Source organism: Carcharodon carcharias, chromosome 13, assembly GCF_017639515.1.
Source record: "Carcharodon carcharias isolate sCarCar2 chromosome 13, sCarCar2.pri, whole genome shotgun sequence".
In the NCBI taxonomy this organism is placed as follows: Eukaryota; Metazoa; Chordata; class Chondrichthyes; order Lamniformes; family Lamnidae; genus Carcharodon; species Carcharodon carcharias.
The window spans coordinates 73,632,802-73,645,315 of record NC_054479.1 but is presented as its reverse complement, the minus strand read 5'-3'; the positions used below and the strand labels follow the sequence as shown (position 1 = coordinate 73,645,315).

Genomic DNA, 12,514 nt, shown 5'->3' with positions numbered 1-12,514 from the left:
TGGGCCTTCCCCTTGGAACTTTTCTTTCTCATTGGAATGTATATATTCTGTGCATTCTGAAATATCCCTTTAAATGTCTGCCATTGAACTTCCACTGTCATATCCCTTAACCCCGTTTGCCAGTTCACTTTAGCTAGCTCTGCTTTCATGCCCTCATAATTGCCCTTATTTAAGTTTAAAATACTAGTCTTGGATGCACTCGTTTCTCCCTCAAAATGAATGTAAAATTTAATCATATTATGATCGCTGCTACCTAGGGATGCCTTCACTAGGAGGTTATCAATTAATCCTATCTCATTGCTCAATACCAGGTCTAGTATAGCCTGCTCTCTGGTTGGCTCCAGAATGTGCTGTTCTAAGAAACTATCCCAAAAACTTTCTGTGAACTCCTCACCTACGCTACCTTTGACCATCTGATTTTTCCAGTCTACATGTAGATTAAAATCCCCCCATGATTATTGCTGTACCTTTCTGGAAAGCTCCCATTATCTCTTCTTTTATACTCTGTCCTACTGTGTAGTTACAATTAAGGGGCCTGAACACCATTCCCATAAGTAACTTCCTGTCTTTAACATCATCATCTCAACCCAAACTACTTCTACATCTGAGTTTCCTGCACTTAGGTCATCTCTCTCTAATGTGTTAATATCATCATTAAATAACAGAGCCACTCCTCCACCTTTCCCTAACTTCCTGTCCTTCCTAAATGTCACATACCCTTCAATATTCAGGTCCCAATCTATGTCATCCTGTAGCCATGTCTCTGTAATGGCTCTCAAATCATACTTATTTATTTCTGTTTGCGCTATCAGTTCATCTGTTTTGTTTCGAATGCTACGTGCATTTAGATTCAGAGTCTTTAGTTTTGTCCTTTTATTATTTTCGTAGCATCTAGCCTTATCTGGTACTCTCTGTCCATTCCTGTCACAGTCTGTTTATAATTTCCCATATTGATACCTGTCTCTCTTGCCTTGTCTCTACTCTCTTTGGTTTACCACATCTTCCCAAATTTGATCCCTTGCCTCCTATTTAAGCTATTCAGTTTAAAACCCTCTCCACTTCCCTACTTAGGTGACTCACAAGGACACCAGCCCCAACAAGGTTCAGGTGTAGGCCATCCCAAAGATACAGATTCATGTTGAGAAGCTAGGGCAACATTCTTTCATATGCAATTTTTACCTTCCATTTTCAGAAAAACACCAGGGTCCCATAGTCCTTATGGGATTAGAGATAAGACCGATATTCTCCCACTCCATGCCACAGAGCGCCAGTGCTCCAAAGTTCAGTGTTATTGCATCCTCTCCCCACCCCCACACCCCCCTCCCCATCACACAACTTGAGGTCTTTTAAGGTACCTCTGTTTTCTGTCAGGCAAGGAATGAATTGAAGTTCACTGACCTTGGTTCAGGGTAGAGTATTGGAGCAGAGATCTAAAATGATGAAACTTTTATTGCTGTTTATTTTTCAGCACTGTCCGATTCAGTTGCTAAGGAGAGCTGTATGCTGAATCTGTTGCTTTCACTGCCGGAACCTAATCTCATTACCTTCCTGTTCCTGCTGGATCATTTGAAGAGGTGAGTCAGAGGAAATATCTCCTATGTTTCTGCCCCTAAATTCTAGCCTAGTTTCTCTCCATTCCTAAAGGTACAGATTCATGCTCCCTACATTGTTAGGCAATAGACAAAGAATGGGGATCACAGTTGTGAACACAGATTGGAAGGAACTTGCTAGTTGTGTCCCATGAGAATCTCTGCTGGCTCCCCAAGCATTCATTGGGTAGAAGTTTCTGCTTGGCATGTGGGTGTGCGCCCGACACGCTCGAGCATGAAATAGTGCGCGATGACGTTAGGCGAGCATCCCTACATCATCGTGCACTCGCGCGATATTTCTTTCAGTGGGCACGTGTGAGAGTCGGCAGCGCATCTGCCAACAATTAAGAGTGCTATTAAGGTCATTAAAGTATCAATTCACAGGGATTTTTTGCTGCCCATCCAACCTTACGGTTGATAGGTGGATGAATCATCTAGGCAACCTTTGCATTTTTCAAGAAACCTCATCCAGGGGCAGGATGAGGCTTCTGTAATTAAATTTTAAAAACTATGCGCAGAATATTTATAAAGTCTGTGCACAGGTGACTCATTCTGATACATGGACATTTTTCCCGGATTTTAAATTCTGTCTTGATTGATTTTAAATTTGTCAGCCCCCTGAGGCAGCTCTCTGCCTTCAGGGAGCTTTTCTTCCACGTTCCCCCATGCCCTCGCTGACTTCAGCACTCGCCCCCACCCCAGCAGCACTGAGCCTTTCAGTGCACCTTTCACGCTGGCTGGCTGTTAATTGGCTAGCCAGCATGAAATCTCAGCCGGAGGCCGATCATGGGTGACGGTCTGTTCTGCGGCCACTCCCAGGCCTGCTGATCGCAGCCACCTGCCGACCCGAAAATTCTACCCAATTGGACAAAATTTTATGGCCCCGTTTCAGCGGAGACGTGGCCGTAAAATGCGACAGGACGTTATAAACCCCATTGATGACAGCAGGAACATAAAATCCCACTGTCATAAAATTCTGCCCATTAGATTTGTTAACTTTACATCTAACACAACAAAGAGTCATCAATTCAAGTTTGCCAAGAACATAGAGACTAGCAGTATGGTAAGTAGTGCAGTCAGAAGCATGAAATTACAAAGAGAAATTGTTAGATTAATGACTGGATGAAACTGAGGGAAACTTGTCTTACTGATCATAAAATGGATTAATAAGGGATAGTCAGCATGGTTCTGTTAGGAGAAGGCCATGTCTTACTAATTTAATCAAATGTTTTGAGTAAGTAACAAGGAGGATTGATGAGGTAGTGCAGTGGATGTTGTCTACATGGATTTAAGAAGGCATTTGACAAGGTCCCATATAACAGACTGGTCAGAAAAGTAAAAGCCCATGGGATACAGGGGAATGTGGTGAGCTGGATTCAAAAAGTGGTTCAGGGAAAGGAAACTAAAGGTAATGGTTGATGGATGTTTTTGCAAAATGGCACTCCACGTGCCTCAGCGTTGGGTCCCTTGCTGTTTGTTGTATATTTAATAATTTTGACTTAAATATGGGAGGCATGATTGGGAAATTTCCAGATGACACAAAAATATAACGTTTAATTGATAGTGAAAGTGATAGCTATTGTGTCCAGAATGATACCAATGTTTTGGCTGAGTGGGTGGAAAAGTGGCAGATGGAATTCAATCCAGAGAAGTGTGAAGTAATACATTTGGGGAGGGCAAACAAAGCTAGGGAATACTCAATAAGCGGGAGGATATTGGGAGGGGTTGGGGAAGTGAGGGACCTTAGTGTGCATGTCCACAAGTTCCTGAAGTTGGCAGGACAGGTGGATAAGGTGGTAAAGAAAGCATTTGGAATGCTTTCCTTTATTGGGCGAGGTATAGAATACAGAAACAGGGATGTAATGATGGAACTGTATAAAAACGCTATTTAGGCCACATCTGGAATTTTGTGTACAGTCCTGGCCGCCACATTATAGGAAAGACATAATTGCTCTGGAGAGAGTGCAGAGGAGATTTACAGTAAAGTTGCCAGGGCTTGAAAATTGCAACTATGAGGGAAAATTGGATAGGCTGGAATTGTTTTCCTTCGAACTGAGGAAGCTGAAGGATGACCTGATTGAGGTGTACAAGATTTTGAGGGACCTAAATACAGTAGACAGGGATGTCCTGTTTCCTGTAACAGAGAGGTCAATTACCAGGGGGCACAGATTTAAGGTGATAAGTAGAAGAACTAGAGGGGACATGAGTAAAAACCTCTTCACCCAGAGGGTGGTGGGTATCTGGAATTCACTGCCCGGTTTGGTGATGGAGGCAGAAACCCTCAACTCATTTAAAAAGCACCTGGATTTGCATCTAAAGTGCTGTAACCTGCAAGGCTATGGACTGGGTGCTGGAAAGTGGGATTAGAATGGGCGACTTTTTTTTCTATTTTTTCTTTTACAGCCGGTGCAGACATGATGGGCTCAATGGCCTCTTTCTTTGCTGTACCTTTACTCTGGTTCTATGGTGCTACTATGGTTCTAACTCTTTTTTTGTATTTGAAAACAAGGGGCAAACTACTAATCCTGGAAGCATAGAATCCCAGCAACACTTCTAGGATTTTCAAATTAAACGATTTATTAACAAGAAGAAACAAAACTTAAACACACAAGATTAAAATTACACAGTTAAAACAGACTTACAAAATATTCCCAAAAAAAACACTTGGTCAGAACACACAAGTAAACTACTTGGCAACAGCTACCTTATCAATTTTTAACCATAAAAATCCAGTAATATTACCCAAGGCAAAACAGCTGTCACTTTAGAAAAGGTGTACCACACAAATTCTCACTCTCTTCCACTCTACTATGGAAATTCAAAAGGAAAGCTACAGACTGCTTTCTGAAAACAAAGACCTTTCTGGCTTGAAACTGGATGGCTGCTTCAAATTCACAACTTTTCTCATCATAGAGCTGATCTTAGGACATCTCCCCTGCACAACCAACACAACCAACTAAACATCTTCCCTGAAATATCCTGAAATTGACTCCATTGTTCTAAGTGCCTCTGTGAACTCAATTTTTCCAAAATACAAAAAAATTCTTCATGTCTTCCTATTGCCTCCACTTTCGGGTGAAATAAATTTGATAACCTTCCCTTGTTTATTTATGAATCCTTTGTAAGTTGTAAAAGTCCCTTTTCACTTCTGAACTCCCCTTTAAATTTAACAGCTGAAAAGTCAGGTCCTTACCTGACACCTAATTCAAATTTTAAAACCCAACCTGTTTACTTGTACATTCAACTTCACCATAGCCTCTCACTACAAATGCATTCATCTGTTTCCTTTACTTTTCATCATTCTGCTCCCACAGACAGGCTGCCTTTACTAACCCTCCTCCAATTTAATCGCACACACGCACACACAGCCTTCTTTACAGAATACCGCCATATTCGCAAAAATATTTTTTTAAATCCATCTTCATACCTCCCTCAACAGAAAGAAATGAAATGTTATATTTCAAAAAGACATTTTCGTTTTCTCAACACATTTTGTATTACTTACTATACTTATCAAAAAATCTATTACACTATGGTGTAATAGGCTGGAGTTTAGACAGCAGGCAGAGTTGTAAGTCTCAAAATGTAATATTAAAAACATCCAAAGGCCAGAAGCTTAGGTCTTATGATGTGGTCCATAAATGAGTCAGGCTAACGAGCAGTTTCTATACCTCTGGTCAAAATCCATTGTTTACCTTAGGGGATAGGTGATGGCATTTAGCACCTCTGCAGGTATAATGAGTTTCAATAGCTCTTCCTTGTTATAGTCCAGGCTGGGGAGACAAGTTGTCTGCTAGTCTCTGGTTTTGTTGATTGTAATATGTCCTCATGGTGAGAGGTGTGAGATTCCACAAGGATGAGGATTTTTGTCCTGTAACTAATTTGTGAATCATGTGACCTGTAGCAGCCATTTTATGGTTCAGCAAGGTCCACTTTTCAAATAAGCAATAGGTATGGTTTAATTTAAACAGGTTATGATCTCTTTCATGTCTTATGGACATGACATAAGTATACAAGAATAACCATTGTTATTAATAATTATTCATATACTTGGGGTCAAACTTACAGTATGAGGTACCAGGGAACTTACTGTGTCATAGGTTTCAATCCCAAATGGATTAGCTAGCTGAGTCATGTCAAGTTCTGAAGTATCTTTTATAACATTCTTTTTATATCTTTCTTTCTCTCTGGCTATATGCAAGTCCACATATTTGAAATTATTACTTCTTCCAATTAGCTGGACATAGCATTAACAAGAAAAACTTCCCTGAAACTTGGTCCCTAATTTTTCAGATCTATGGCAAGTGTCTTTCAAGGTTGGTGCTAACAGAGACAGATTTGTGGCCTCTCGTTATCAGCTAAAACAGTCTGAATTTAACTGTTTCCAAAAAGGACATCAGAAGAATTTCCTGTTCTTTTATTGGTGCCATGAAATCTTATATGCTCATGTGGCAGACAGATGGGGTCTTGATTTAAAGTCTCATCTAAAACATAGTTCATCAAGCACTCCCTCATATTGCACTGAAGTGTCAGCCTCCATTAAGGGCTTAAGTCCTGGGGCAGGGCTTGAATCCACAACCTTTCAATTCAGAGGTAAGAGTGCTGCAACAGAGCTAAACTGATAATAAAAGGGAATGTGTGACTCATAAATTGAGGAATTGTTCCCTCAATATTCTTTTAAACGCTATAAACATAATTTCTTATGTGAATGCTTTCCTCTAAACACTTTAACTGCCAATTATGTTGATGAGGGATCTTAGTGAAGCCAGTAATGTAGGTGAATTAACTTCAAAGGACATTCACAGAAGGTGCTTCAGTAATTTCAACTTCAAATTGAATTCCTGTTTGTCCCATAGTTAAACATAACCCAAACTATGTCGTTTCTGTGATGTAATTGCTGTTCATGGAAAGTAACTTTTTTAAAAGAGCATATTGAGGGTAATCTCCTGAAACGATCTCCGTTAAAGAATGAAAAATAACACAGTATGAATGTTTCTTCTTGTCAATCTGGACATTGATAAATTTAACCCTGGTGGCTATTCCAATTTTTATTTCACCAGGGTTGCAGAGAAAGAGCAGATCAACAAGATGTCATTGCATAACCTGGCCACTGTCTTTGGACCCACCCTGCTGAGGCCCTCTGAAAAAGACAGTAAAATACCAACAAATCCTACACAGGCAATCACAATGGCAGACAGCTGGTCACTAGAGGTGATGTCACAGGTAATTGCATATTCATTATTGGTTGCATTTATTACTGAAAAATTGAACACACTTCAAATGCAAAGCTACTTTCTCCATATGAATTTAATGCCATCAATATTTTGACTTTAAAAATGAAGAAATAATCATTACAAATCTTCACTCGACAAGTTGTGCTAAGAAAGAGTCGAAATTACCAACAAGGAAACCACCTGGATGTGGAGTTGCCATTAAAGACACAATTGACAAAATGTACCCAGAATGCTCAGTTTTGCTGAGATGAAATTTCCCTTCAATTTCCATATAAAGCTATCAGCATAAGCGCAAATATAAAATCTCCCATGAATCAGCAGGGTAACAGTTGTGATCTCTTTGTGACTGGAACAGGGCATTCTTCAGCATCATAAAGAGGAATGAGATTGCCAAGAATGAATCATTCTTCAGCTGACTGATTTAATGCTCTTGGTCTGACGTTTTAATTGACTTCAATTGACTGTTTCTACCTGCCCTTGGTACATAAGACCTGTGATCATTAGTCAATTGAAGCCACAGAATTGAGTCCCACTGTAACTGTAATTGGCTGAACTAGATTAATTTAGGGCTATTGCAGCAACAGCCTTCCGGACTGAATATTGAGTTCAACAATTTTAGATCATGAACTCTCTCCTCCATCCCCACCCCCTTTCCAATCCCCCCCTTTTTTCCCAATAATTTATATAGATTTTTCTTTTCCCACCTATTTCCATTATTTTTAAATGTATTTCCATCCATTGTTTTATCTCTAACTTTTAGCCTTTTTTGATTCCTTCACCCCATCCCACCCCCACTAGGGCTATCTGCAACTTGCCTGGCCTGCTTTCTACCCTTAATTAACACATTCCTTAGATAATATCACCACCTTCAACACCTCCTTGTCCTTTTGTCTGTGACATCTTTCGGTTATCTCCACCTATCAATGGCTCTACAGTTTTTTGCTTTTAGCAGGAGAAACAGACCTGGATCCAGCTTTAATTGACCACTGATCGTTGTAACCATGCCTGCCTGTGCGCCCGAGAATCTCTGCACAATGTGATCAACGTCCCAAACAGGTGCAATCAGGAGAAATTTACAATACTGAACTGGGGGCATGGCTATATTAGTAGGTGGGAACTGCTTCAGATAAATGGACTTCTGAACCAGCATAAAAGATTATGGTTACTCCTATGTAAAATGGCTTTGGAAGCCACCACTCATGTTTAAAATTATACAATTTTTAGAGCTATTTCATTGAATTCTACCCAGATTAAGCTGATATCTGGGTGAACATCATGCAGAAACTCCACACCTTAATGTTGCATTAAACCCCTGGAGACTTGGAAGGTCACAGATTCATCTTGAACATGAGACATGAACAATGGCTATTTGGGTGATCTACAGAAGAGCTGTCAGCTACTACTAAGTACAAAGAGAAATCATTTTCATGAGAAGAGTGGGGAGAAAACTGTGGAGAAAAATCACAATGTGGGTACATCAGGAGACTGACTTGCTATATGCTTTACTTTCCTGTTGTAACCTTCCACTCACATTATGAACTACCTTTCACAGTATGAATGGCAATAGAAGCTCAGTCTGGAATTCTATGAATAAACATTCCTGCTTCCACTCAGCAACATGATTAATCACCACACCATCTTTAGTTCAGGATTTTTTAATCAGCTCCTCCCTTCCTAATTCAATCCTGAAACTGCTGATGCTGACACCCAGTTCTATATCTTCTGAGTACATTTTTCATAAGAACATAGTTCAAAGGAACAGAAGTAAGCCATTCAACCTCTCAAGTCTGTTCTGCCATTCAGTAAGATCATGGCTGGTCATTCTTTATTCTTGCGATTAAATGATGAATATTGGAAAGCTGTTTGAAAGAAATGGGGCATAGGATGCCGAACCTAATCCTGGCTTCAACAAAGTTCACACATCTGGTTAGCCAACATGAGCAGGAACCCTGGCAACATTTTCTGTTTTAGTAAACCTGAATGACCCTTCCTGTCCTCAGATTCTAGATGTGGTCAAGTTAATGATGTATCATACTTGAAATTGTGAGAATAAGAAATATTGTACAATGAGTCTAACCAGAATGACTGGAACCCCTGGGCTTGCTGAGCTATTTGGCCATTTACAATGTAGCTCTAAAGAGCTGTTTACTTGGAGATGATTTCATTAGAAATGTGTGTTCTTCTTTCCAGGTGCAAGTTCTGCTCTATTTCCTGCAGCTGGAAACCATTCCAACCCCAGACAGCAAACGGCAGAGCATCCTTTTCTCGACTGAGGTGTAGGAAGTAGTCATCCAAGTACAAAATGCAACAGCAAGCAGCCATCAACAGTACAATAAAGTGCCCATCTCTGTCACAGCTTAATTAATCATGGGACATCATATGTCGCTGGTTTAATCCATAGTATCTGACCAAGCTTCCTGTGTGTTTTAGAGCAAACCTGAATAGAGTACAGTTCAATTTATGTATGAACCCATATAGAGCTCTCCTCTTCATATACACCAGAGGGCAGTGCATAACAGAGTGATAATCTAACCACATCTTATGTTACAACTAGATATAAAGAGATCTTAATGATATACTCAAATATGAAGGAGATGGATAACTCTGAGTTTTTTTCATTCATTTTAATAATCCCTCAGTGACTAGAAACACAATTATTGCTTCCTATTGGAGTTTGCTATCTGTAATTAGCAATTGTGGATGAGAATGTATATGGGAATTATACGTATACAAGACCCAAAGCAGATCCATGACATTGGAGAAGCTTCTGAGAAAAATGTTCTGTGTGAGTTATACTGGTGCATCCTTTTCTGACATTGATTGACTTGAGGTTGATTTAAGTAATAGGTTTTTGATTTTTTTGATAGGAATGCACTTGACATCCATTTATGCAGCTCAGTGTGTTTTATAAGTTTCCTTATCTGCAGAAGGCTATGTACAGGTTTAAATGCATGAGCAATACATGACTGTGCCAATGGCTGTGCTTCTGTTTGTACAGGAGGTGGTCATTAGAATGCAACTTCCCAGGGGGTCACTTTCTAACAGTTTTTGCCATATTAATACATTCCAGCCATTTTGAATAATGTAATTTAACATGCAGGCATGTTGAATTTAAAGTTTATGTAATAGAATTCCCTGTATTAATTTCTGTTCTATTTTTCCCAGGAGCTGGTTATTTTGGGCTGGGATTAGAATATTATCTTTATCAAAGATTCTGATGAATGAAACTTACTGAATTTGAATTGCTAGCTTTGATACTTTCCTAACAAATACCCACCTGTATAGATGAAAATCAGCGAGATGAATCTTAACCCTTTCAGTTACCACTGTTTAATGTGAGGTACCTGATTAAATAGCATTTCAGAAACTCCAGAAATGTCATCTTCACCAGTGCTTTTCTTTAGGTACTAAAGTCCATACAAAGTCCACATAAGCCAGTGATCCTCTGACATATCAATACCTTTTGTGTGCCAATTATATTGTTGAGGTTTTGTACCATCTAAACACCAATCTCCCTTTTAAACATTACCAGTGTGCAGTAATCCATGCCAGAGGATCAACGTTATCTGCACCTTGTGCTGATCCAAGGAAGGTCAGGCCCTGAAGAGTACAGTGCTGCTGTTTCAGTTCCTGAGTGCCAAGAGCACAATGCACAGCACCACAAATGCTTGCAATTTGGCATTTGGGTTTTTAATAGAACTGTACACTAATGAATCATTTGTTTCCTCCCTCAGCTCATTTGATAGCAGCAGCTCTTGCTACAGTCACAAGCAGTGACTTTTACTGGGATACAAACCCCATGGGGCTGACTGTCACCGGGTGCAACTCCATTGTGGCTGACTGTCACTGGGGTAAAACCACCCTGGAGGTGACTGTCATTAGGGTACAACCCGCCTGGGGTTTACTGTCACTGGGGTACAACTCTCTTGAAGTTGACTGTCACTGGGGAACAACCCCCCCTTGGGGTGGTCACTGGGGTACAGCTCCCCTGGGGCTGACTGTCACTGAGGTACAAGCCCCCTGGGGCTGACTGTCACTGGATGGAGTACAACTCACCTGGGTTCGACTGCCACTGGGGTACATCTCCCCTGGGGCTGACTGCTGACTGTCACTGAGGTACAATTTCCCCAGGGTTCGTCTGTCACTGGGGTACAACTCCCCTGGTGTTGATTGTCAATGGGGCACAATCCCCCAAGGGGTGCCTGTCACTGGGGTACAACTCCCCTGGGTTTGATTGTCACTGGGGTATAACCGCCCCCCTGGGATCCACTGTCACTGGAGTACAACTCCCCTGGGTTCAACTGTCACTGGGGCTGAATGTAACTGGGGCACAACTCCCCTGGGGCCGACTGTCACTGGGGAACAACTCCCCAGGGGCTGACTTCACTGGGGCACAACATTCTTGGGCTTGACTGTCACTGGGGTACAACCCCCCCTCCCCCCCCGGGTGGTCACTGGGGTACAACCCCCCCTCCCCCCCCGGGTGGTCACTGGGGTACAATACCCCGGGACTGACTGTCACTGCGGTACCACTGCACTGGGGCTGACTGTCACTGAGATATAATTCCCCTGGGTTTGTCCATCACTGGGGTACAACTTCCCTGGGTACAACTATCATTGGGGTACAACTCCCCTGGTGTTGACTGTCGCTGGGGCACAACTCCCCTCGGGCTGACTGTCACTGGGGTACAACTCCTCTGGGGCTGAATGTCACTGGGATACAACTCCCTTGGGGTTGACTGTCACTGGGGTACAACCCCCCTGGTCTGGTCACTAGGGTATACCTCCCCTGGGACTGACTGTCACTGGGGTACAACTCACCGGGGCTTGACTGTCACTGGGGTACAACTCCCCTGAGTTCGTCTGTCACTGGGGTACAACTCCCCTGAGTTCGTCTGTCACTGGGGTACAACTTCCCTGGGTTCAACTGTCACTGGGGCACAACTCCCCTGGGGCTGGCTGTCACTGGGGTACAACTCCCCTGAGCCTGGCTGTCATTGGGGTACAACTCTCCTGTGTTTGACTGTTATTGGGCTACATCTCCCCTGTGTTCAACTGTCACTGGGGTACAATTCCCTGTGTTCGACTGTCACTGGGGTACAGTACCACAGGCACCAGCAGCTTCCTATTCCTTTTCCATGACACTGTTCTTAATATGTAAGGTTAGATATTTACTACAGATAGGGACTCAACAACGGGGTATTACAGACTAGCCCATATTTTTTATCTATTACTTTTAGAAATCATTGAATAGTGATCTGGATGTGGGACCCAGTAGTATCTCAGCTGAGATCAGTAGAAGTTTGCTTTCTTTGACTCAGTCCTTCAGATTGAGATCCAACACACACAATCTGTAATGTGGTGAATTACATCTTCTATCTGGATTCATGCTGACAATGGTCAGACTGGAATAATGAGACATTGGCTGTTGGTTCCTGAGATTTATCGAATCTCAAATATTTTATTATTAACCAATTGCTCATTGCAGATATTTTAAGAATTGGTGTTGAACAAATTTCTTTTTCAGGACCAGTTGTAAGATGAAACTAGTGGTTGTTGCAAGAGACAAAGGTTTACAAACCTTAGTGATTTTATTTTATTTAAGTACGTTTAAGTATGGAATTAACAAAAACTAAAGTAGTCTGAACACCTCTGCAGCAGGACAGACATAGTGTGCCTGTTTCAATGGCA

At 41.5% G+C, this 12,514-nt stretch overlaps 1 protein-coding gene across 1 annotated transcript in view; it reads left to right on the top strand.

Annotated features, from left to right (window-relative positions):
* The window catches only part of LOC121285708 (breakpoint cluster region protein-like), a 596,997-nt gene extending 585,723 nt beyond the window's left edge, over positions 1 to 11,274 (top strand). Inside the window, exons 21-23 of the mRNA XM_041202403.1 lie at positions 1,469 to 1,574; positions 6,650 to 6,812; positions 9,014 to 11,274. Coding sequence (XP_041058337.1) covers positions 1,469 to 1,574; positions 6,650 to 6,812; positions 9,014 to 9,103 — 359 coding nt within the window. The 3' untranslated portion in view covers positions 9,104 to 11,274. The remainder of the gene's footprint in view (positions 1 to 1,468; positions 1,575 to 6,649; positions 6,813 to 9,013) is intronic.
* The last annotated feature ends 1,240 nt before the right edge of the window (positions 11,275 to 12,514 follow it).